Raw genomic sequence first — 27,994 nt, forward strand, 5'->3', positions numbered from 1 at the left:
CTTCCCTCCATGCCCACAGATGATGAGGAGGTGACTTTCAGCCATGCTAGGCCCCTCACCCTCACTAACTGGGATGGGCATGTGGCAGCTACAGCTTCCCATCTGTGAAGCTCTAAGGAGGAACAAAGTAGCTCTCAGCCACAAGTTTGGGGATCCCCTACTCTTAAGGAAGGACAGAAAAAATATATAACACAAGATCATATTCTCTCAAAAACAGAACAATAACCTACCTTGGCACATAGTAAACACTCACTAAATATCTGTTGAACAAGGTGAAAATCAATTAACATGAAGATCATACTATAAGAATACTACAAGTGAGAAAAATATTGTAAAGTGACCATGCCTTAACCTGGTGACCACTAAAACAAGGGAGCTGAACTTTTAGCTATGCCATGGAAGGGCATGTTCCCTGCACAAGCTCCAGACATCAGTCTCCTGCCTGTCCACACAGTGAACAAACTATGCAAATACTATAAAGAAAGGAGTCAAAACTGTCAAAAAGGTTCAGCTGCTCACCACCCAAGAACATCTATTTATCTTGGCTTAGTCATTAACAAAGCACGAAAAGTATCTCTCTTGGAGGCCACAGACTGCAGAACATGAAGTACCTGAAAAAAGCCTTCAGATGCCTGCACATGTGTACAATTCATGGCAGTTAATTACTAATTCAGAAAGCAGCAAGAGTGCTGACACCATTAAGGAACTCAGTGCTACAAGAAGGCTGGATAGACTTAAAATTATCCTAGTATTAATAGAACCCCAAAAGACCATTCTCTAATGTTGAGGTCAGACAGAGAAAAGGGGCACAATGTGTTTAGATAAATTATGGAAAGCATAGCAAACAAAACAAAGTAATAAAAATCTTATTCTAGAACAAAATTCTAGAACAATCTGAAAAATTCATAAGTAATAAAAATAACACAGAGGGGACGTGGGTGGGAGGATGGGTAAAATAGGAGAAGTGGATTAAAAGTGCATTTATCATGATGAGCACTGAGTAATGTGTATAGAATTCTTGAATCACTATATTATATACCTAAAACTAATATGACACTGTATGTTAACTATAAAGGAATAAAAAAAAATAACAGTAATGTTTTCATTAGTATAGCACTTACTGTGTGATATTTACTCCTACTCCTACACATTACCTCTAAAGCTAAAAGAAAAACAAATAAAACTGCAGTTTATTACCTTTGAAATAAAATTATTATTAAATAAATAAAAATTCAGTATTTTCCATAATGTTTTAAAAAAGTGATTGGTGGAAAGCCAATTACCATTAAACTTTTACGGAGTTAGTAAGCATCAAGTTGCAGATTTTCAAGTTAGGTTCCTGGCCCACGAATACAAAAACCGTTCAGTTAAAGGAAAGGGGCTCAGTATATGCTTTAAGACTGTCATGATTTCTAGGAGGTACAAAGAAAGAGCAGATAATTTCTTTTGACTACATGGCATTTTGAATGGCTTAACACATCCTGCGAACGCTATTAATACTGATAAGATGGGGACTAGAGGGAGGAAGAATGCAAAGAATTAAGAAAAATCCTCATATTTACACTGACCACATACATACTGAATATTCATAACAAGCAACACATCAATTAATATTACATAGTATGGAAAAAAAATTAGGAAAATACAGAAAAGAGGTTACATTTCAATGGGATCATCCAAAGAAAGCTTTTTGGGTAAAGCTTTTGTGTTAGGTTTTGAAAGACACTGCAGACATCAATTCACTGAAAAGAAAGTTTAGAAAGTATTCCAGAATATTCTTTTTGAGCAAAGTTTAAAGCTTTCTAAGTCCATATTCTCAAAAGTTCTAATATTTTTCTGTTTTCTGTTTCAACAAGCATAGTAACCACCAAAAGTAAGGTTTTTGCCTTTCTTTGGGGCTGAAACTAAAGATTACACTTAAAACGATACATAGACAAGTACTTGGAAAGCAGGGCCAAGATTCTGATTTCAGGACTAGTAAGAGATCAAACTCTCGCTTGTTTCAAGTACAATTTCTAAAATTCACTGTTCTTTTGTTTCTGAAACATAAGAGGCTTTTGAAGAACCTAGCTGACATTCTACTTTTCTAAAGAAAGATCAAGCCCTTCAGAATCTGTTCTCTCTTTCCCAGGAAAACTAATAAAAACCAGTTATAGAATATAACTATTTTCTGTAAGGACTTATTCACAAACTAAGAGGAAACATAATAGGAAATGAAGTTCACTAAGGGGCCAGAATCAGGAAATCCATGTGATGGAAAAGTTATTTTAGCTGCTAATAAAAATGACCTTATTACAAACCCTGGTTTCTTATCTCATCCCATCCAAATACTAGTAGCAATATGGAGTTGTCCTCTGAAGGAGATGACAGTTTTTTCTTTGACAATCACATTTACAAGATATCAGTGTGGCACACTGACATCGGACTCTGTAATTCTTACACACAGAACTCTATTAACACTAATCATCTAACACCCATGACTGAATTGAGCAAAATAAGTTGGGGGCCCTATTAAGACCTAATTTCACCCAATTATCAAAAAATCTGACTCCAAAAAAGAAACAAAATTTTAAAAGATTTAAGTTTAGATTGTACCACACCTGATCAGAAGAGCACAGTTTGTACACCACTGTGAAAAACAAAGGTCTCTCCCACTCGAGAAAGTCACATTCTGCTTTTTTTTTTATTGTAGTAAAATATACATAAAATTTGCCATTTTAACCATTTTAAATGGTTCAGTGGCATCATGTATATTCACATTCTCATCACCACCATCCATCTCTAGAACTTTTTATCTTCCCAAATGGAAACTCTATGTCAATTAAACACTAACTCCCCATTAACCCTTCCCCCAGTCCTTGGTAACCCCCACTCTCTTTCCGTCTCTATGAATTTGACTGCTTCTGCACTTTCATATAAACCTAAAGTAAACTCTGAAAAAATTAGTCTAGCCACGCTAGGAAGGTCACAGACCCAAGAGATGGCAATTGCTGACTTGAAATTGTTTTCAGATGTACACAGGTTTGACAACCTTATTCTCCTTTATAAAGCCACCTCTTCACAGAGTGTCTCACTCCAGAGAAAGCATATGAAGATTTTCATCCAGTTTGTGTATGTGGATGCCAAACCCAGTAGCTGGCACACACATTTTGAATATTATTTCTCCTCAATTTAATAATTTTCATATGGCCAATAGCATTTTAAGGGCAAAAAGTAGAATACAAAATTATATCCACAGAAAGATTACATATGGAAAAACTTATGTATGTCTGTGGACTAAGAACTGGAAGTCGGCATAAAAAAACATGAACAGATAAGGTCCGGGGATGAGATTCTCAGCCATCTCTCTTTTTGTTTGTACCATAACCAAAATCTCATAGGAATTACTGTAGAAAATCACCACAGAAAATAAATGCAATCCTTTTGTTGTGCTATATAATAAATGTTTTGAGTCTAGATTCTAAACTGAAGATGCATTTTCTTCAGGCACCCATTTGCCACTGATTCTTCCTGCACCAGCTAAATTTAGGAAACACTACTACAAATAACAACTTCCAAGAACTCTGTGGTACTTGATGGGGTGGGGAGGGGTGGGAAGGTCAGAGTGGAGAAACAAGATTTAGCCCTTGGTTTGATTTTGTGAGAAAAAATGCAAATGAGAAACCTCCAACACCTGTTGGCTTCTTTCAGGTTAGTCAAAAAACGACATACATCTGACTCGTCAGATCAACCGATGAGGACCCAAATGCTTATTTTTGCTCGAGCTATTTCAATGAAGGCTAAAGTGGGCATAGTCAGCACATCACACATAGTGAGCCAACATGGGTGGGTTATGGGAAGGTAGTGAGGGAGATTCATGCCAGCTCTAACCCACCACTGAAAGCCGTTTTCTGTGATTTCAGTTGTGTCTGAGCACTGCTGATGTACCCAGTGTGACTCATGAAAACTCTCCAAACCAAGTAATTCTGCAGTATTACTTAACGAATGTTAATGATAAATGACCATATCAAAAAATTACCATGACTGAAAATGGATGCTTGTAAATCAGGAGAAATCAGCAGTAGATATTTTAGGAGCATTCTCTAATACCACTTGTAAAAGATACAAAGATAAATTTTTATCCGATCATATGCCTCAGCTGCTAAAACACATTCAGTGGCTCCTTATTATATCTGTAAAGTAAAGAAGATCCACTTCAAAATCCTTCAATACTTCTCTACAACTTACCTCCTAAGCTCACCTCCCCCAGCTCACCAAACTCCAGGTATCTGGGCTGCTCGAGAGTCTCTCCAAATGTTCTGTACTTTCCTGCCCACTTCTCCCCAGGCTTCCTTCTTCTCTCCAGTATTTTTTTTTTCATATCTGGAATACCCTTCTCTTTCAGGACTCCTCCCAGGGGTACTTCCTTGGTGGAACCTCCCCTGATGTAACCTACCAGCCGCATGCCCAGAACCTTCCCTGACATCATCTCCCTCCACCTCAGGCTGACTCCACCTCCCTGTTCCAAGTGCCCTGACAACACACAACATGGCTGGCACACAGGCATCAAGACCACAGAATAGAGGACCATAACTGTCTTATGAATGGTCTCTCACAATAGACCCTAAATTCTTTAAATGCCTAATCCTATCTTAGTCATCTTTCTTTCAGTATCCCAGTACCCTTCTCTTCAAAGACCATTAATAATGGTTGCTAAGTGAAGGAAGAAATGCATGGGAAAGAAGATCCATTTTCACAATTTTAATTCTAAAATTAGTCAGTCAGAGAAAGATATCATATGTTTTCACTCATATGTGGATCTTGAGAAACTTAACGGAAGACCATGGGGAAGGGAAGGGGAAAAAATTAGTTACAAACAGAGAGGGAGGGAAGCAAACCATAATAGACTCTTAAATACAGAGAACAAACTGAGGGTTGATGGGTGGTGGGGGAGAGGGGAAAGTGGGTGATGGGCATTGAGGAGGGCACTTGTTGGGATGAGTCCTGGGTGTTATATGTAAGCCAATTTGACAAATTATATTTAAAAAATTACTAGAATGGCCCATATATGTCCTTGAGCACTGCCCTAGGCTGGCCAGAGGCACTTGCAGTTGGCTCCAAAGTCATGACCCAGTGCAGACAGGCCAGGCACAAATGGTCTTTAAGGTCTAGGTCTCCATATTTAGTTTACTACATGCTCTAAATGGTCTCAGCAGAATCTTGTGAACAGTCTCACTAACAATGGGAAATAATAACCAAGGTGAGGGCAGGAAAAATGCTCAGATATCTTCAGGACTGCATTAAATTGGGGAATAAATGGCCCCAGGCTTTAGACCCAACACAGGCTCCTGGATGACGCTGGCAGGATTTGCAAACAGGCCTGTGTTTATTGGGACACAGTCATGCCTGTTCATCTGTACATTGTCAATAGCTCCTTTCATGGTACAGGAGACAGTACTGTACTGTAACAGGAAACTTAGGGCCCACAGAGCTCAAAATATTTACTATCTGGCCCTTGATAAAAATGTGTGCCGAGCCCTGGTCTAGTCAATGACATTTCACAGTCATTTTCATGGCTTCAAGTTCATCTTGCATGTCAAATTTTTCTTCTATATTTAAATGATATCCGATACAGAATAGCACCTTCTTTAAAAAAAAAATGTTTATTTACTTTTGAGAGGTGGGGAGTGAATGTGGCAGGGGCAGAGAGAGGGAGGCAGAGGATCCAAAGCAGGCTTGCACTGACAGCAGAGAGCCCAATGCAAGCTTGAATTCATGAACTGCAAGATCATGACCTGAGCTGAAGTTGGATGCTTAACCAACTGAGCCACCCAGGTGCTCCTGATACAGCACAGCACCTTCTTAGAATTGCAATATTCTAAATCATTAGTTGTGCTCAGTTCTCTTCTTTCTCTGCAAAAGAGGGGGACAGAGGAATCTTCCTCTAATATAGGACATTTTTAACAAAGAAATTAGATGCAATATGTGAAACACACTAAGTGCTGCTAGTAGGTGCTCAATAACTGGAAAAGGCAAGTTTGTTGTCAGTCATCTCTATCTTGATTGCAGCCCCAGGTTACCAGCAAATTCAGTGTCACACAGACCAGGCTTTGGAATGCTGTTAGCAGACAGCTCACTAGAACCAGTGGGAAGAGCCACATTCACTCTTGTTTGTCTACTAGGCCTGGATGAGCACACCTGCCTGAGTCATCCTCACCTTTTCAGCAAGAAGGTGACTGTTTCCCTTCTTAAATACATCTCTCTACTCAGGGAGGAACATAGCATTGTTTCAAACATTATTCGTGTCCTCTTTTGGAGATTACTAAACAAATGAATTCTCAGACTCTCTCACTTATGATAGAATAATAAATTCACTGAACACTGGGTTACTGACTCTGTAGATTGCCACTTGTCTTCAGTCTTGGATACAATCTGCAGCTTTGAAAAAGCTAAGAAGCTTTTTCTAAAGAGCACTCAATCTCTTGGGCCTAACATCACCTCCTCTATGTGGGATCAGACCTCGAAGTGGTTTGTTTCAAGAATGAAAACAAGCAGGTTTCATTCTTGAAACAAAACTGACCCTATGAGCTGTCCAGTCATACATGGGTAGGGCTAATGTTTATGACATGCAAAGGCTACAGGTGGTAAAGGCCAGTGCACGAGCCACACAAGAAGGGCCATGGAACTCAGAACAGTAAGAAAGAGCTATGAGCTGAAGGGTAGAGAGGAGTAGGGCAGAGAACAGAACCTCTCCCATTTCTCCTGAATATAAGGAAGAGTATCCCTCTACAATGAAGGTAAATGTGGATTAGAGACTGCATTAAATTTGTTTCATGGAACATTCATGTACAACAGATAAGGGGTGTCCTATTACCCAAACATAATGGGGGGGGTGCATTTTCCTTGCTCTGTTTTAAGGATCGGCTGGTCAATGTTCCATGGCCTTCCTTTGAAAGGGCAGCATTTTACCAAATCTTCCCTCCCCCACTGCTGCCATTGAAAGAAATCTGATGGGCTATTTTTATTTTGACAGCTGCATCCTCTTGCACTAGGCACAGAAGGAAGTCCCAGACCACTTTTGTTAGAGCCCATGTAGGACTCACAAGGAGAGATCGAGCACTGGCCACCAAGGAGGTCAAAGGTCCCTCCTTCATTGGGGTCAGCAGGACCTCAGGATTACTGTTTGGGACTATTCAACCACAATGCCACCACACATACAGGAGCAACAGCAAGAGAGGTTTCCATTGGAAAAGCTGGCTAGCCTCAGTGTAAAGGAACATTAAAAAAAAACCAAATACTTAGAAATGTTATTCTTTGTTAGCTATGACATAATTTTTGTTATTTTTTAAAAGAAGTTTATTTATTTATTTTGGGAGAGGGAGAGGGAGAAAGGGAGAGAGAGAGAGAGAGAATGAGAATGAACATGTGTGTGCATGCATGCACAAGCGGGACTGGAGCAGAGAGAGGGAGAGATGTGGGACTCCATCTCAATACTGTGAGATCATGACCTGAGCTGAAATCAAGAGTCAGACACTTAACTGACTGATGCCCTGATCAGGTGCCCTGATAATTTTTGTTCTTTAGGGCATAGTATCAGAGCATTCTATAATGCAGCTTAAATTAATCATTTATAGTAGCTTTGAAATTACCTTCTGCTTGGGTAGCTGTGGGGATGGTCTCCTTGACAAGGTATTTCACTAAATAGGTAAAGTCAAGTTGGACCAGTTCCACCATTTTGAAGCCCCAAATGCTTTAAAGATCTGTAAATTCTGAGATGATTTCTAAACTACTCTGCTTAGGAATAGTTTCCATGGTTCAATGTGAGGTCTGGGATCAGCTCTGTTTGTCTGTGATGCCTTACCCCATGCTCACACAATATTAGAAAAGCTGTCTCTTTGCAGCCATTTAAAGGGTAAAGGCATAGCCTGATGGCAGCTTTCCCATGTCCTCTCCATTCTCTGGAAGCTGGCTATGGTTCTCACCAAAGGAATATTATGGATCATTTCCCTTTAGTTGGGAAAAATCTGAGAAGCAAATAAGTATGTCCATATTGGCCCTCAAGAGAAGAAGGCTCTAATTCAGATCTTGGATGCATCTACTACTTTTCCCTCACCAGTGCTATAAGCAGGTATGGCTTGACTAGCTCAAACTTTCACCATGTATTTCATTTGCTTTCCCATTAGAAAAGCAGATAAGAGCTAGTTGAAGATGCTTCTAAGTAATGCATGTTGAAACTCAACATCTGTACTAGTTGTGGTGATAACTGAAAGGAGAAATAATTTCTCAATTCAAACCCAGGGTTTGACACAATTCTCTGCCCCAGAATACACATAAAGGTCTGTAAAACACCTCAGGAGTCAGACCACAGAGAGGAGGAAACATTTCAAAGAGTAGTATGGGCATGACCTGTCCACTTAGCCTGAACTGAGATGATGACTCTTAGCTAGGTGCCATTGGTTTACTCTTGGGCTTTTAAAGTCAGTTTGGATCACTTCCCTTGCAGCTGTGGCAGACACAAGGTCCACCTGCAGTGCCTACCAGCAATGAATTACTAGGAGCACCTAAAAATGGCAAATTTGCTTAAACCATCTTCAGTAAACCAGACTACATTTAAATATTTTTTATCTTATGGCTAAAAACAATAGTGCCTACAGAGCCATTATACCCTGCTTTGGATCTTAATCAACCAACCAACCAACCAATATAACCTTTAACTTCTGATTCCAATTTCTGACTACAGACTCAAAGTCCCCTCACCCAAGGAGCCTGCAATTTGTCCAATTCCCTTGGGCTAGACATCCTCTGCCATTACCACCACGATGCTCAGATTTCCTGAAGGTCTGCCAGCTACATGCTGTGCTGTCCTAACCTGGAACCAAAAACATATTTCCTTCTGAGGATACTTACTTTGATTGTATCTTCCAAATTAAGCTGCTCTTCCCTTTTAAACTCCTTAGTAAAATTGGGCCCCTATTAAAAGCTTTCCAGAGTTTGCTCCTATGTCACTTGTTCTCCTGCCTTCTAGTGCTAGCATCTAGCACAACCATGCACAAGAATTTCTTGTTAAGGGTTGATGGCCAAAGAACTGCAGAACTGCATTATATCTGCACCAGAGCTCTTTTCTCTCTAACCCCTCTGTGCTCTGGGGTGCCCCTAAAGAGTACCTCAAGGACTATACTCAAAAAAGTTGAGACTAACTAGCACCCATCAAGGGGTGTGAATTTAGGAATAATAATCAAGATTCATCTACCTCACCTGACACGTGACTGATGGGAGCATGTGTTTATATGCTTTCAATGTTATTAACACCACATAAAAGTCAGACGCTTCCATGCTCCCAGGATTCTGTTCATTCTCTAGCCTCCTATTCATCCTGTTGAAGCATTTTCTTGCATGGTTGTATTCAATCTCAATGGCTTAGCTACAAGTCTACAATGATGATGCTAAACCTTCATCTCCAGCCTAGATCTCTCTCCTGAGCCCTGGACATATATTTCTATTCATTTGGCAATATCACATGAGCATTTCACCCAGAACTTATCTTGCTGCTTCTTCAATTCCAGCTCTGCCTCCCCGAATGCTCACATCCATCCATTGGTGGCACATCTGTCTTTTAGCCCATCATGCTGTGGCCTCAGACATCCCTAGCTTCTCCCTTGCTTCACTCCCCATATCTAATTATAAACAATTCTTAGAAATGGCTTTCTGTATTTTGAAGCCGTTTTATGAAGTACCTACAAGTTCATGGCTGTTAAAATTTCTTGACAGATTGTTCCTTTGTTTCATTTATATAGTTCCTCCTTAATCCAATTTTATTCTTTTGCTTTCAATTCTATTTTGTCTGATAAAAATATTCCTATGCCACATTTCTTTTGGTTCATTTATGCTGAAAAATCTTTGCTCATCCTTTGATTTTTAACCTTGCTGTGTCACGTTGTGGAAATGACTCTTCCACTTCTACAGAAAAATCCACTCTCAGCATCCCAGTTCAAACCGTCACCATTTCTGACCAGGATTATTGTAAGAGCTTCCTAAAGTTTCCTTGATATCCATCACCCTCATTCATCCCATTCCCTAGTCAATACCCTGGAAAAGGAACCTGAATGTGTCACCTGACTTGGTTCATAAATCTTTGCTGAGTCTCTGCTTCACAGATAAAGCTCAGACTCCTCAACTTGACAAATAAAAACTTTCCAATCTGCTCTGAGCCTGTCTCTGCAGCCTGGCCACTCTGCCCTGATGAGCCTTTCACAAGTCACAGAACATGCCTTGCCTTTGCACATCTGGTGCCTCTGCATGCCTAGAGAAATCTCATTCCCCCACCCTGTCTGTGTTCACCATCAGTACCTAAAAAACTTTTGTTATCTCTTGAGACCACACCAAATTGTCAACTCCTTGGCAAATCATGGCTGACCTGGCTGGGTTAGCCATTTTCACAAGTGCCCCAGAGCCCCTCACCTCTGTTATGCATTCACAACTTTGCACTGTTACAAGGATTTCTGTGCTTGTCTCTTCTTAATGCTGGGCCCCATCTTACTTCTTTGTATTTTATCCCCAATCCTTGTTATAAGGTAAGTAAACATCTGCTGAATCTGAAGGAATAACTCCTAATTTAGCCAAAAGGAGAACTGAGTATGGCCCCACCCTTACCCCACCATGTTGACCACCTTCTCCACTCTATAATCAGCCAATCTCCACACATCTCTTATGGCTCCAGGGCTTATTTCCCCCTTCCTGACCAGTCCGGAAGGGCTGCGAAGGGCTGCTCCTAGTCGAGACATACCTCCCCACTGAACCAAACCATACTGGTTCTACAAGGTTGCCTCAACACCCCTCTTTACAAAGTCTTCCCCAAACTTCCCAGCCCATGAGTCTGAATATTTTGCATAAATAGACAGAATTTCTACCATGTGCTTCAGCATTTATAGGCAATTTATGTAGTTGTATCAATGCATACTATCACTCCAGCTGAAGCACACAGGGGAGACCACAAGTTACATACTTCTCCTGAGACCATGGTTTGGAGATATTGACAGATCAATGGGATATATTCCCCATTGAAGAAAAGGAGGGATGCAAACAAGGTAAACCCACTTCAGAAACACTCAACACACAGTGTGCTCAGTACTTGAACACACAGGGGAGTCAGGACAAGAAAGACAAAAAAGGGCACTCAGCAAGAAATACTAAAAAAACTGGGACTTGATTTAGAGAAAAGTTTAGGAAGAGTGCTTTGTAAAAGTCTTCAGTTATGTGGAGAGGCTGGACAAAAAATATGAGTACTAAAGAGAAGGTTCACATCTGAAATGCAGGGTGCTCTAGAAAGCCAGAGAAAAGAAAGGTTAACATAGATCTGTTTCACTTAAAGACAAAAAAGCACCGTTTCCTCTCTAGAAGAAATAAAGATTTCAAGCCCCTTTTAGTCCATTCATGCTGGAATTCTGGTTTTATAACTCCATTTGCAAGTGAGCTTGTCACAGAGGGGTCAGCAGCCAGATGGAACTTTCTTACGCACTTGACTGCCCACACACACGGAACTCAGATACAGCTTGATTCAAGAAAGAGCGATTACTAGACAGTTTTCGATACCTACCATAATCATTTCTATTTGAGTCATTTCTATTTAAGTCTGGGGTTGGCTTCAAACAAATTTACCTCAACACATGAAAGCTGCTGCAAGCCTTTGGTATGGTAGGTGCCACTGATACTTGGGTGGCATCAAAGACTTTCCTAGAGAGGTGAAAACAATGGGGGTTCACTGGAAACAATTGTCAATCTGAAAACCATGGTCAAACAATGATTTGTTTTCAAAGGCCCAGGACCTCATTAGCAATTTGATAGTGTGAAGGTTCTGCAATGCCAATAAACTAACTAAAATCATCCACATTGGATACACTGGCCAATCTACATAGGAAATCTCACCCAATGCTTCAAGCTGCACTAGGGGATTTGTGAATCTTAAGAAAGGACATAAATTCATTTAACTGAAACAATCAAATAGAAGTTAATTGATACCAAAAATAAAATCTAGACAGTTGAAAGGTTTGTCTCGGGCTACCTTCTCCCTTTCAAGATTAAGATAACTGAAATGAATGGTTTATATCCCCTGATCATGGACAACAAGGATGTAATGTGTCTGATGTCCAACATGCACACATGAATCCATAGGGAACACTTTTACCACAGAACCCATTCTGGCCAAGCCTCAATATCCACTTGTCACTACTACAGAGACCAGGGGTATGGCCACCCACCTGCCTACCTCCCTTCCCTACCTTTCTTCATTCAAAAAGAAACTATGAAGAGACTCCCACTGTGAAAAAAATAAAACTAGACACAAAAGTGAAATTCATCCTTCCTACCCTCTTTTCCCATCCTACCCCACTTACCATTCTGAAGAATCTGGCATGGTCCTTCTAAACCCTTACCTGTACATTTACATGCATATAAATGTACACACAGAAATATATAATTGATATTTAATTTTATATAAATGGGATTATATTGTAGATATTATTTTACAACTTGCTTATTTTGCTTAACAATTAACTTTTTCCTGTGTATACCTATAAACCTTTCTCTTTTTGAATTGCTGCAGAGTATTTCTTAACATGGTTGTATCATAATTGATTACTACCCTTCTGCTGAATGTGTGGGTTGGCTCCAATTTTTTGCCATTACAAACAGAGCTGCAGTGAACATCGTTGCCCATACCTCTGTGAGTACAAGATAAAACATGTGGCTTTCATTAATTACCTATCCTCCTAGGGGAAATGTGTCCTATAGCTCCTGTGACTTGAAGGTCATGGGCAGGGTGGGCCCTTGGGTCCTGAAAGCTGAGGACCAACATGGATACCAGGTAGAAAGGCAGAGCTGGGGGTGACACCCACCCTGCAAGTGTGCTTATGTGGCTGCCAAAGGAAGACCACAGGATCTTTCTCATGAGCCAGAACACAAGCTATTCATGATCTGGCTATTAAGTCCTTGAAGTCTGAGACAATGCCTCAACCAACTCTGCCTGTACTTCAAGCATACTGCCTTGGGTATGGCAAACCTTCTAATTGATCATTCACTGTCTGTGTCTTAAAATGTACTTTCCTCCTTGTAAGACAAAGCTTCTAATTCAAACCAAAGGTGGCTAAAGGATCCTTAAGAGATCAATCAGAACATCATAGAAGTATCACAGGGAATTCTTGGTTATAATAACTTAGCAAAAGATAATTCTGAACTAGAGTCCATAAGAACTCCACAAAACAGTACATCAAGTTTTGCTATCACTTACTGACAAGTGAGGAACACAACAAACAAACCACATAAATGAGGCTACACTGTATTAAACAGATCCTCTGGCTTCACTTATAACTCATGGTTAATAAATCATTCTTGGCACAGCTCTTCTCTCACACCTCTCAATGAACTACAAATGGTCAAAGACCTGATTTCCCACTTTGGAATGGAGTTGAAAATGCATGTGGCTCTCAGTTCATCAGTAAGTGTCTGCAGAGGGACTCCTGTATACCAGACCCAGGTTGAGTACTGGAGACCCCAAAGAAATCTCAGTGTAGTACTTGCCTGCAGTAGGCCTGAAGCCAGTTGAGGAGCCTGGACACAGTTAAGAGTTAGATATCAAACAGAGATTAAATAGCCATTTGATAGACTACAGAGGCTGTCACAGAGTGTATACAATTCACAACCCAGCTCAGAGTACAAACTACAAATGTTACAGAAAAAAGGGAAGAAGTCCTGAGGTTGGAGGAAACTGGGAGTGTCCTTCTCAGAAGGAGAGCTGGGGCCAAGCTGTGAGGAAGGGTAGGGCTTGAGCAGGCAATAGGGTAGAAGAAAGAAGAGCATATAGAAGTTTCTTAAACTTTAAATGCCACTTAACACCTTGTTTCTGGTTTGATTTACACTTGGGAAACCAACTTAACTTTTGAGGTAGTGAAATGAGGAGGGTCACCAGACAGACATGTAGCAGACAACCAAAGTACATCAAGGAGCCCCTCAGTCTGCCAACACCACTGTCCAAGTAGACTGAATATCTCACCTTGGTGAGAGTTTCCTCAAAATAAGTGGGTAATGAAGACAGCAGTACAGACATATAGATAACAATAAGTATCAGAACCAGAAGATGTGGCCAACTATAAACAAAACTAACAAAATGAAATTGTGAGCATGGGCACCTCAAAATATGTCTTTAGTGTTAAAGGAAATATAAAACAGAACCACCAAGAATAAATGTCTTTTATGAAAACATCTTATTCTTAAAAAAAAAAAAAAAAAAAAACTTAAGTGGTTCAAAGTATAAAAGCCAAAACTTAAAATGGAAAGAATACATATCCATGCTCAACTCAAGCTCAAAAAACCTACCTGGTATACATAAAATACCCTGGTTTGACTATATGCATATAAACTACTGGTTTTTTTTCTAGTAATCCTAAAATATAAATAATTTAAAAATTAAAATTATTTGGAGGATTAGTTCAGCAAAGGAATGAGAATACTTTTTAAAGCATTTTTGTTAATAGCAAAAAATAGTTTTGTTTCCTGCAGGTGCTCTGGTTAAGTACACAGAATGAAAAATGAAACAACCTCTGAAATTTTTACATTAGAAAGATAGAGTTCTGTTTCTTTTTTCAGGGGAAGGGAGAAATCTTTCATTGCTCAATATTACTTCCTTAGCACCTACAAACAATATGGGGTTCCTGATATGAAAAAAACACCATCTTTGTGACAGGAGTTTTCACTACCCCTCAAATCTAGAGCAATCAGTAGACACTGAAGACACAGCTCACTGATAAGGAAACACTCCAGAAAAAGCAATCAACTCCCCAACCAAGTCCTACACATAGAAATAGACAAAGGGGTTTTTCCGCCTTCAATATTTAAATTACAGGTCTGGACTTAACTTCTGTTTGAAATTAATGAATGTGGCAAAGATTTTCCCCCTGGCCCTGCCACTTGCTAACAGGTGATGTGAGCAAGTCACCAGGTCTGATTATGCTATGAAGGAACCAGAACACTGCCATCCGCCTTGCTGGGCTCTCAGTCTTTTTGGAGGATTGAAAGAGATTGGTATGACTGTCATGGAATCAGAGCTCTACCAAAAGTCATGTTTTGGGACTACCAGCTTCCTCCTGGCTGGAATGCAACAGACCAGATTTTTCAAATTCTTATCATCTCCAAAAACCCAGTCAAATGCCTGGTCAACTGCAAATGTCTCCAGATTCATGTGGCAGAGGAAAAACCTTGTTCTCTGATCTTCATTGGCCTCTGTTCCTACTTGATTCCTAGTACTAAGGGCCTACCCTGAGCCAGAGCTCTTCCTGCACTGGACTTAATTATTACTGGTATTTATAAAATACCCATAATATATATCTTGTTTACACTCTAAGGGCTTCATTGGGGAAAATACTGGGATTAATTCCTTCTGTTATCTCCAGCATCTGTCCCAGGGCCTGGCACGTAGCAGGAGTTGAATCAATCAGTCAATCAATCAATCACTCCCTGCCTTCAAAGGCAAGAATGGTTTGGAAAAGAAACTCAACAGTGTGAGGACAGCATTCACAACAAATAAAACAAAAAAAAAAATATTGCCAATTAAAAGTAATGAAGAATAGAACTCTGTGCTGGTGGAAGTATTGGAAAACAGGAACTTTCATACATTGCCAGTAAAGGCACAAATGGTATAACCCTTTCCAAAGCATATGTGGCAATATCTACTAATATTGCTTGCAGATTCAGAAGCATCAGTCCTGCAAGGAGAGGACCAAGGCAGTAAGGCACTCTGGGGAAATCTCTGGCTTGGGAAAGAAGATCCAGGTTCCTATTAAGCTACACAGATCAACTATGGGATTGTGGGCAAGTCCCTTCATGTCTCTGAACTTTAGCTTCTTTGTCTACACAATGCAGAATCAAAGTAAGTGATCTCTGGGACCCTGTTCATCTGGGATTCCTATGTCAAACACAGAAAAAGTAGGCATAGAAATGGAGTCAGAGCTCTTCAGAATTGTAGATGTTAATTTAGGGCTGACTCAAGTGAATATATAGGCCCCCAAGTTTCTACTGTTTCTTAGAATCATCATCCCAGAAAATCTACTCCTCAGATACTCTTCTGGAGAAAAAGAAATTGGGGCTTTGGACCTCTTTATCTTGGCTGACCACCTTGCCTCATGATTCAAAAGATAAATAAACCTTGTCTCATCCACTGAAGAAGCACCAAAGACCACCTGGCTTTACTAGATGACCAGAGGTGAGGTGAGGCCCAGCCCCTCCACCCTGAGAACAGCACCTTTTATTCTTTCATTTCTTTTCTGCCTTTGGATTGTTAGAAAGAGTACAACACCCTAACATTATATTGGGAAACCCTTCTAAAAAGTACCTAAATAATAGAGAATCACATCTAATTTAACTGAAATCAACCAAATCACAAGTTCCTTAAAAGTCCTTCCTAAAGTAAAATCAATAAATGCATAACTAAAGATGTCTTTAGCATATTCATGAGGCTTTTCATGGCAGATGCACCAGAATGGTCACTGGTCAGGTGTTACAACAGGTTACAAATCATTATGACCACGGAAGATGTAACAAGCACAAAAACTATGCAATTTTCCATCCTACCAATATTAGGTTCTCACAACAATCTGTATTAAGGCAGCCCCATTTGGTAACAAGATCGGGTTTAGCACCCTTTCCCTGATCACAGTCACCTTAGCTTACTAGCTGTGTAAGTATCCCTCTGAACAAGTGCTCACCCAGAAAGCTCACCCTGGACTCTAATGGCCAGCAGACCCCTTTCCTGAGTCCTCCTTAATCTAAATGTCCATGACTCTATTCAGCAGAAAATAGTGCCATGGGATGTTATTAGATAGTGTGTTACATAAGCAGGCGCGCGCGCGCGCGCGCGCGCACACACACACACACACACACACACACACACACACAAACTGGTTCCCTGTTTAGAAAGATTGATAAGTGTGTATCTTCAATGCAGAACTTGAGAGCTTTTAATAAATATGTGGATCTTCCAGAGGAGCCAATAGTGTGCTAAATTCCCTAAACTTCTTTATTTTTTGCAAAGTATCACATCCCAGGGCTATTGTTCAACAATCTACCCTTTTAGAATCTTCACAAAGCCCTTGACCTATGAGCTCTGTACTAGAAACCATATTGCACAATATGACTACCCTCTTTCACCTAGCTTCCATTACAATAAGAGCATACATAAAGATTATAAAAGCCTTTGATATTTGATGCTAAGCACCCATTGCTTTTAAACCCATTCAAATATTTGTTGGAAATGAACAAAAGAAGTATTTACAGTGTAGTGGCTACATGGCAGCAGGGCTTGGAAACTCCTGCATGGAATTAGTAGCACTGAAACCCTTCCGATTTTCAATAATAACAACCTTGCCACTCCCAGACCAGCTCCAGACTAGTGTTGCCCAGAGTAAGTTGGAGGCCATTCAATAAACATGCATGGCTTTGAAGATTTCAGATCACGAAGGAGGTCCCAGTTATCTCGTCTCCTATGCCTTATCCCTTCACCTTATATTAGGGCTTCTTACCAGTTTGGGGTTCAACTTATTGCAGTTGCTTGGCTCTGCACACAACCTGCCCTCTCACTTTCATCCCTGCTCTACTTCTCTCCAGTGATCAAGGCTAGCATAACACAGAGCTGCTGAAGAATAAAATCCATCCCTCAATCTACCAACTCCAAACAATTTCCCTGATTCATCTCAGGCTGGGTAAGATCATGGCTTCTGGAACTGAATTTACAATTTAAGACACAAGAGTCCCTTTATGCACCAGGCAGAGAGCTAAACAAAGTTCTGCAACCTCTGGGACCCTAGTGAATCTCCTGTATCCCAGTAACTTAATGTGAGCACATGAGTTGAAATAACTTTTGGTGACTGAGTTTTCCCACTTGTACAGAGAGACTACTGTTTTAATTTTTTTATAGGAATGTATTTATTAATTACCTGTGAAGTTAAAACTGAACAAAATAAGAGGAGAAACATTAAAGTATATTATGCTAGAAAATGATGGTCTAACTCTTAATGAATATTAAATCACAGGAAAGTACTTATTTTTTTTTTTTGAGTTTGACTGGCATGTCTTTATTTCACCATTTTTTAAAGGCAACTTTGGAAAGTACTTATTATCAAGCTGAGGTAAATAACAGCATTCAAAGACTACAACAGGATGTTGCTAAATACAAGCCACCTCTAAAGAAAAGGCACAGAATTTCTTTTTTTTTTTTTTTTTTCCCAAGTCAGTCCTGATAGACTGAGGTAAGGGAATGAAAAAGAATACTGATGGGGAAACACAGTTTTTCCACAGCTCTGAGGTTTTTACACAAAGAGTGTCTCTTTATTTTGGGTTATAAGCCAACCTGTTTTACTTTCTAGCCCTTTGTTTCCCACATGTAACGTGGGGGAGATTGGACAAAAAAGGTCCAGAGCTTTTTTATTTCTAATGTGCGGGTCTTGGTTCTGGACAGAAGTTACAATGTGAACAGATTTAAGGGTCGTGTTCATGCATGGCAATGTGTTCCATTATATGGAGTATGAAGTAGTGAGGCAGGCCCGGAGGATGAGAGTGGAAAGAACATCTATGTAATTTATTAAAATAAAGGAAACCTCAAGCCTCATCTTGTGATTTAAGAGGAAGTCAATCATGACCAGTTTGTGTTTAACTTATTATCTTGACCATAGCTTGGCTATATTTTAAATATAAAACTATTGTTGACAGATGAAGAAACAGAGTAGCTATTTTCAAAGGAACTGTTAATCTCCAAAAAATGATGTGCTGTTGTTATTGTTTTCAATAAAATCATGCTGCAACACAAATTATAGCACCTTAACAAAAAACCAGAGCTGAAACAACAGAAGGAAGTATGAACTCACAGATCTGGAGAAGTGAACAGAGGTTTGTTCACCATCAATGGTTCTCTGGTACTATAACATTTAATAGAATTACTTATTATACTATGTTCTCATGTCTTTACACTAACTGAAATCTGGCAGCTCTAATGGATAAGGAAAATAAATTTAAAATAAAAGTATGTTACCTGCTCTTGCATAATGTGAATTTAAATGAAAACAGCTTGAACTAGGATTATTTCTTCCAGAACAAGTAACCCCTCCCCTTCCAATACCCCATCCTAAAATAGAAGAACACCTATGGGTCACAACCACACATGTATTATTTTCTAAAAAAAAAAAAAAAGGTAACTTGGGCTCTGTCAAGGCTAAAAAATAGAAGTAGATTTTACTCCTGGCCAACAGCTCAAACCATCCATTAGGGTAAAATTGAAGACGTGAAGGTGCTTTTGGAATTAGTGTACAGGCAGACACACCCTGTTTACTCGAAAACCTAAGCCATAACAAGAGCTTCTACACTGATAGTCCCTGTACCAGAAGCCCCGGAAAATCTCCAGTGACAATTTATCTTCCATTGTCTTTTGTCCTTAAATGTAAATGGTAGATAATTGAGCTCAAATGGGGAAAAAAAAAATCAGGAAATGAGCAGGCTGAATTTTTTTGGATTCTAAAGCTAAGGATATTATTGAAAACAAAGCAAACAGGGGCGTCTGGGTAGCTCAGTCAGTTGAGCGTCTGACTTCAGCTCAGGTCATGATCTCACGGTTCGTGAGTTTGAGCCCCACGTCAGGCTCTGTGCTGACAGCTCAGAGTCTGGAGCCTGCTTCAGATTCTGTGTCTCTCTCTCTCTGCCCCTCCCCCGCTTGCTTGCGCACACATGCTCTCTCTCTCAAAAATAAATAAACATTTAAAAAAAATTTTTTTTTAAAGAATGCAAATGAGTTTTAAATGTCTTTAACATCTAGAGGTAAATGTGGCATCAACTCATTCTTTGGTATTTAGCGAAGAAAGCCAAGCTAGCAATGTAGCAGGAGTATAATCAGAAAAAGAATACATTCTTCTGCCATGCCACAGACAGGGCATAGACACAAATATGGCCTGGAAACAAAATTAATATGCCCACAGGTACACAACATGAATAGGGGCACATTGAGTCAGAGAGAAGGTAGTTGCCTTCACTAATGTCCTATGCACTCCCAGGAAACACAAATAAAGTAAATGCATGTAGCTCTCCCTTACCTCCAACATAGGCCTGGCACTATCATGGACAGACAGAATATGTGTCACCTTGTTCTTGCTCAATTGCTCTGCATCTCTGGCATCTGTCATAGAAGAAAGAACATGAGCATTTTATTCTTCTCTGCAAATGAATTAATCCTAAAGTTTAGCCAGGAAAAAATACAATATGACCTGCATATTTCTTTCTTGAAACTTCATAATTGGCCATACCCAATCTAGAATAATCTATATCTAGGAAAATTTAGGACTATTGCTTTAATGTATTTTGCAGATAACTAAATTTATTTGTGATTGGCAGATTTTTTTTGATACAAAGTGGTCACCTAAAACTTGAAATATATTTAGATTTATGTAGATTTATATTTATATTTAGAATCATGTAATCATGATTGTTGCTGTTTAAGGGAAGTGAAACTATGAGGTCATTTCATAGTTGCCATTTGTTAAATTGTAGACCCTCAGGTTAGTCTTATATGAAATATTAACTATAAAGTTGTTTAATATGTATTAATATTAAAAAATTACCTCTTAATAATTAATAATCTAAGTTACAATCAAATACAAAAGAGCCACTTGCTATGTAACATATAGGAATCTGCTAGGGATGACTTTACCCTGATGTTAAAGGCAGGGATGGGTTTAAATGCAGATAAGACTGTGTTTTACACCTACAATTCACTTCAGGGCCAAAGTAAAAATGGAACATTTTCTGGAAATCTCAAACAGAATTGTCCATAAGTTACGAGTTGGTTATTAAATTATTTGCGTATGAAACTAGGGAAACACCAAATTACATTCTCTTCTAATGCTCCTATCTAATACTGTACAAGAAAGACTGAATGAATATCCTCAAGTTGGAACCCTTCTGCTAACCTACAAAACGGGTCCACCAAGAAACAGCTCCCCCTATGCCCATGTCCTGATCTGGGACAGCTTTTTTAAATGACACAGGGTAAAATGATAGAAAGTTAAAAAAGACTGAAAGTCAAATGTTTTTCATGTTTCTGGAAAATATTAATGATATGGGAAAATGCTTTGGATATAATGTTAAGCAGACTGTAAATGCAGGTACCAAACAATAAGTAGAATATGAGCTCAATTTATAAAAGCATAATAAAGACAAACACATATATGGAAAAATTGCTACAAGGAATTAGCTCTAATACTGATAATCTTGAAAAGATGGAATTACGTGTTTTAATATTTTTTTTATATTATTTTGTTGGTTTTTTTTGGTTTTTTTTTTGGTATACGCAACATAACTGGTTCTGAAAACTTAACATGTCTATGAACTATCTGGGGGGCTTGTTTGGGGCTCCAATTTAGTTCAAGGTCTATGGCAAGGCTGAGGAATCTGCAGTTTTAATAAGCCTTGATGATTATGTAGAGACTGAAACACTTTCATAAACATTTTGCACTTTCATAAACATGCACCACTTTATAAAGTCAGAAAAGAAATCTTTAAAAGTAATACTAAAATGTTGGTTTTAAGGTTTTCTTCATCAATCAACCATCTCCAGTTTCAAATTCAGATTTACACAGCAGCCATCTACACCAAACATAGGGGGATTCAATTCCAAACACCATCCCCCACTCTGCCCCCAACTATCACAAGTTTTGGCATCAGTGAGTTTGAATTAAATAGGAACTAGAATCATTTAAGATCTCACTGGCAGTCAGCTTCCACATTCTCACCAACATGCAATTTTTCTAATCACCACCAGTATGTATGTTTTAGCCAAGTGGTAAAGCAAGATCAAGCTAGAGCTTTGGGTGCTCACAGAAGAGCCCAGACAAGGTGGGACAATACAGGGTGGGACAATACAGAGCAGCTGGTGGAGTGCTGAAAGCATCCTGACAATCTAGGGCAGGATCTTCTGGATTCTGATTCTGCCCAGAATTTGAATTTTAAATATTTGTTTAAATATACTTTTTCCTTTTTTAAAAAATAGCTTTCCTTGAGATAATTCACATGCTACAAATTCACCCTTTTAAAGTATATGATTCAATGGTTTTTAGTATATTCAGAGTTTTTGAACCATCACTGCAATCTAACTTTTTTTTAGACATTTTTTTAAAGATTATTTCTTTGTTTTGAGAGAGAGTGAATAAGAGCAGGGGAGGGGCAAAGAGGGAGAGAGAGAATCCCAAGCAGGCTCCTCACTGACGACATAGAGCCTGATGCAGGGCTCAAACTCATAAGCTGTGAGGTCATGACCTGAGCCCAAATCAAGAGTCGGACACTTAACCAACTAAGCCACCCAGATGCCTCTGCAATCTAACTTTAAAACATTTTCATTACCTCATAAATATACTTTTATAACACAAATTAAAATAAACAAAAAATGTGGTTTGGTAATAAAAGTATGCTGTTTTGAATACAGAGAACCACTTGACACCACATATGAGACAACAGATTGTTGGGCTCTAAAGAAAGGAGAAGCAACTCTTAGACAATAATGTTCCTTTTGTTTTGTGCTCCTTTCTGTTTTATTAGAGTGCCGTCTGTACTGATACACCACTCTGGGATTACCTTATTCCATAAGCACATGCTCTAACTATTTGAGAGTACATAAAGTGCCTAACCAATACTTTTGGATGATGACATCGGAACTCTTACTCTTTAGGACTACAAATTATTGATGGTTCTGGATGACTACTTACAACCATAGGCACTGTGGTAACAAGCTGTGAATGCAGCTGTAAGACATGACCATGGGGTTATCAGCCCACTCACATGCATATGAAGTTTCACACCAGCTCTCCTTGGGCACAAAATCAAAAGAGTGGAATTTAGTCCTTTGCTGCTCAAACCAGAGTCTGTCAAGCAGCAACATGGCATCACCTGGGAACCTGCTGGAAGTGCAGACTCCCAGGCCCACTACCTAACTACGTGATCAGAACATGCATCTGAATAAGAACCCCAGAAGACTGTGTGCCCTGTACATATGGAGCTTTGCAGGGCCTCCAGGGAGTGAGCTATGACTTGGTGCCAATGATGTCCCTTCCCCACTGTAGCATGCCATTTTAATGCCATTTCTAAGCCAGAAAACAACTCACAGCCACTTGCAATCACAAATGTAACATTATTAATGCAATAGCATTAATAATGCCAACTGGATGATTACAAGTTAGAATTCCCATGGAAAAAAATCTAGAAGAATATACACTGACCATGGTTACCCTGGGATGTAGAGTTTGGGGAAGTTTTCACTCTATTTAACATATTTCTATCACATTTGGATTTTTAAAGTTTTTATTTTATTTTGACTGATGAGCCTACATTACTTTTATAATCAGGAAAAGAAAACTTAAAAAACACACTACTCACAAAATTCAACATAAATTACATTAATAAGTAAAACAAATAGTCAATCCTTCATTGGTAAAACAGCTAACTATGTTCTTTTCCTCTCTCTCTCTCAACATCTCCCCTGACCCCTGGACTCTTGCCCACTCTTGCTACCTGCTTCTGTTTACCCCCCTGAGGCTTCATGTGGACTTCAGAAGAAGCAAATGTCATTTTTACATAGTGGGAGCACTGAAATAGAAACACCTACCTGATCTTTCTCCTTTGGTGTTGCACATTCCCTCAGCAGAAGATCCCATCTATCACTGGTAAGACCTTGCTAAGGGAACATGTGGATTCCTGAAAGATGCTGTCTTCAAAAGGTAAAGTGGCAGCCACATGCTTCCTTAAGGAAGGGGAATTAGTGCTCTAGATCTTATACTGATACAGAAGATGAACAGGGGTAACCAGTCCTAAGATGTGAAAAATGCCAGAGTGGCCATGGGAAATAAGCTAGTCCATCAAAGTCAAGCAGAATTGTCTCTAATTGTCTTTGATTTTATTTAAAAATTAACAAAAATATATTGGAAGAAGCACTAGAAAATAACACCATTATCACAAGCCCTCTAGAGAAACAGATATTTGGCAGGAAAGAACTTCTTTGATAATGCCTTTCCAATACTCAGAGTACCTGCTACACTGATTTGTGGACTTAAAAGCATGGCCATGCAGGATGAGTGAGCGAAGAAGAGAGTGAAGGTCTCTGTTTTAGAAGGGCCCAATTCCCTCTGCTCTGACCCTGATCCCCAAGCCATGTTCTGAGTCATTTCCCAAACAACTTTTGCCTTCCAAGTTGAGATCTGCTCAGTGGTGGGTAAGTGATTCTGATCTGTTTTGTAGTTCTACTTCCCACTGTGAAATTTAATGAATTCTAGAGTTACAAATTATTGTATGTCACAATACCTTCTAGAGTTATAAATTAGCTGTTAGTGAGTTCAACTTTTAAGTGGATACATTTCCAACCTGGGCTGAGGGCCAAAATGGGGCAGTTCCTACCTATTCCCTTCTTTACTAAATGTGGGCTGTAACATTTATTGGTGTTGACCTTGGGCAAGTTTTTCTATGCCTCACTTTTGTCACCTTTAAAGTGGGAAAATGGTTAGAGTACCACCTCAAAGGGCTGCTGGAAATACTAAATGATATGCTTAGAATAGTGTTTGGCTGACATGTAGTAAATGTCATCATTGCCATCATTATTATTATCATTAGGACCAGATTAAGTTTCAAGGCTGCAGTATGGGCTTCAATCTCCATTACCACTGAATGTTTCCAAATACATGCTTATTTCGAAGACATCTGAATTCCAGCTCTTGCTCTACCACCTGATGCTCATCACTCACCATCTGATTCTCTTAGGCTCAGTTAACAGAAGATTACCAAAGATCAGTGTTCACCAGGTCAGCCTTATCTGAACAACTGGGGAACTACCACTGGGAACCATGGCCATTCTCACTGGCAGATGCAGAACAAAGGCTCTGAGACCTCATGCATGTCTCTATGTACATAACCAGCACACACATAAGGTGTGAGCTTATTTCCCACATTTCTAGAAGTTTGTGGACACCTTCAAACAAGGACATGTCCTCTGTCAGTTCACATCCACTTTGGGATCTGCCAAATTGTGAAGCGGCAGATAACCCTAGCCTCTTGTCCTGGAGCTCCTCGTCAAGCTTCCACTCCTGCCTTCCCTCTTAGCTTCTAGGCAGAGCCAGCTTTCAGCTAAGACACCTCAACTGAGAGAACCTCATCAAAGACCAGACTCCAGAAGCTGGGTTGGTTTGTGGGTTTTTCTCTAGGTAGAAAAATCACCAGGTGTTGGAAAACCATTTGTGATTCATTGCAAAGTTAAAAAAGAAAAAGGAGGAAGTTTCTGGGTGACATGTAAAGGATCACACTGGAAGGAAGGAAGGAAGGAAGGAAGGAAGGAAGGAAGGAAGGAAAGGAAAGGAAAGGAAAGGAAAGGAAAGGAAAGGAAGAGAAGAGAGGCAAAAGAGATGGGGGAGTGAAGGAGGGGAGGAAGGAGCCAGGACAGGAGACCATTCAATGATTGGATTGAAGAGACCACAGCCATTAGAACCAAGACCTGAATAGCAGTGCCAATCCATGCTGTAAAACAATGAAGATCTCTCAGAAAGGCAAAAAAAAAAAAAAAAAAAAAAATTCCATTAATTTTTCTTTATACATTTTGTATTGGTTGTTGTGTTACAGTAGGCATGTGTTATTTGTAGTTTAAAAAGAGAAGAAAATGACAAATGAGACATCATGCTAAAGCACCTATGACAGCTGGATTCACTTTCCAGGAGCAGTCATGATCCTTTCACCTTGGTCTTCCACCCTTACTAGCTAACAATGATCAATGCCTACTGTGCACCTACCATGGCATGGGTGCTGTATGAGCTCTATCTCCTTTCCACCACATCCTGAAATAAGTGTGTGGTTCCTATTCCACAGATAGAGAGGGCAAGAACAGCCTGACACTTGCTGACCAGTTATGTGCCAGACACTGAATGGAGTGTATCAGCTGCACTGTCTAGTTCATCCTTATCACAGCCCCCTTGGTGTCCAGGCTGTGTAATGTGTCTTAGGGTAATATCTGGCTCGTGTGTGGTGGGGGGTAACCAGATTCCAAGGCAGACTGCCTCACTGCTTCTCTCCATGGTAGGACCTGCTCCCCTGTTCTGTACTTGCTCCTCTTGACTTTGAACCACTGAGGACCAAAATGTACATTCACGTCAGACTCCCAGCACAGTGGCACTTGCAAAATGTTTATGAAATTAATGAATTAATTCACAGGCAACTGTATGGAGAGCAACACTTCCTTCCAGCCTCTTGTCCATTCACTGTATCATTATTCCTTTGTTTTAGATAAGCCTTACACTTGGTAAGTGTTAAATAAATGTTTGGTGAATTAATGAGTGAATAAAAAACGGCCATATACTAATGTCAGAATAAATGAAGACAATGAAAAAATATCAACCATCTGAACAGGAGAGGTATGGGCTGGTGTAGACATCTCTAATGGGTAAAACCCACAGCAAGAATCCAGGAACTGTGAGGGATTCCCGTGACACTGAATACTTAGAAAATAGGTATAGATTTTAGTACAAAGAGCTTAAATTTTTTTTTTTTTTTTTTTTTTTTATTTTTGGGACAGAGAGAGACAGAGCATGAACGGGGGAGGGGCAGAGAGAGAGGGAGACACAGAATCGGAAACAGGCTCCAGGCTCCCAGCCATCGGCCCAGAGCCTGATGCGGGGCTCGAACTCACGGACCGCGAGATCGTGACCTGGCTGAAGTCGGACGCTTAACCGACTGCGCCACCCAGGCGCCCCAGAGCTTAAATTTTTTTAATGTTTATTTATTTTTGACACAGACAGAGCGCGCACGTGAGCATGAGTGGGGGAGGGGCAGAGAGAGAGGGAGACAGAATCTGAAGCAGGGTCCAGGCTCCAAGCTGTCAGTGCAGAGCCCGAGGTGGGGCCCAAACTCAGGGACCATGAGATCATGACCTGAGCCGAAGTCTTATGCTCAAACGACTGAGCCACCCAGGCACCCCATAGTACAAAGACTTTTAAATGTTCCCTGTAATTATGCGCCCATGACCTTCTAGAAGAAAGTAACCTACTATGAATAAGGATAAAAATATCATAAACTGTTGGCAGACATACTTAATTGGGTTGGTATTCATTACAATTTGTAATTTGTAAACACTTTCACATAGCAATTCTACTTCTAAGAATTTATCCTAAACTCTGTTCTCAAACACAAAGACATTCCCCTCTCTTCATGAAAGTAGTTAATAACTCCCTAAGTAACCCCAAAAGATAGTTGCTTCTTAATGTATTCCAGTACTACTGCCTACCTACCACAAAGTACTTGCTGCTTTTTCAGAACTACAAAGCTTACTAATTTAGGAACTCCAGTACTATTTTTAAAATGTTCTAGTAGCAATTAGCAGCTGTCAGCTCCCTATGCTCAATTCTCTTTGAGAGCAATTAACAGCACTAGGAGCCAAAAGGGGTGGTTGGCAGGAGAAGAGAAGGAAATAAACATTATGCAGAGAATTAAAAAAGAGCAGCATTATGCATTTTCTCATTCAATGTGGTTTCTCCTGAGGCATTTTTATTAATCAGTGGGTACAGAACCTAAAATTTTCTGGGTTGTCCTTATGTGTGTTTTATTGGTTTCTCATATACCACTTTAGCAAGATTTACTTTACAGAGGTAAGTCTTTTTTGATGGTTTTGGTGAGTAAATATAGCATGCTATAGCATTTTTTTTTACTAGTGCAGAATTGTTTGGGGGGAGAAAACCTGATACAGATTCACAGGGAAATAGATATACAGTAATGGGATCTCACAGTTAAGTGATTTGTGGATATAGTCATCATATGGCTATGAAAGATAGGTGTTCCTTTATGCATATTTTCAGTAATTATCTTAATGGTTAATTTCCTATGACATTAAAGTAATTTAAAATATATTGGGGAAAAAAAAGATTGTTTTAACAGTCATTTTGAACTTGAACTCAAATTTAAGCAACAACTT

The 27,994-nt window shown here is 39.6% G+C and overlaps 1 protein-coding gene across 10 annotated transcripts in view; it reads right to left on the bottom strand.

The window, feature by feature from the left end:
* Positions 1–27,994, bottom strand: part of DUSP22 (dual specificity phosphatase 22) — a 66,494-nt gene that overhangs the window by 22,301 nt on the left and 16,199 nt on the right. For 8 of the 10 annotated variants that reach the window (XM_058733219.1, XM_058733223.1, XM_058733221.1 and 5 more), the window contains one exon: positions 20,100–20,182. The exons of the other annotated variants lie outside the window; for them this stretch is intronic. In XM_058733219.1, the coding sequence (XP_058589202.1) occupies positions 20,100–20,182 (83 nt within the window). The remainder of the gene's footprint in view (positions 1–20,099; positions 20,183–27,994) is intronic. 10 annotated transcript variants of the gene reach the window in all.

The sequence above is a fragment of the Neofelis nebulosa genome, chromosome 6 (genome assembly GCF_028018385.1).
Source record: "Neofelis nebulosa isolate mNeoNeb1 chromosome 6, mNeoNeb1.pri, whole genome shotgun sequence".
Taxonomy (NCBI): Eukaryota; Metazoa; Chordata; class Mammalia; order Carnivora; family Felidae; genus Neofelis; species Neofelis nebulosa.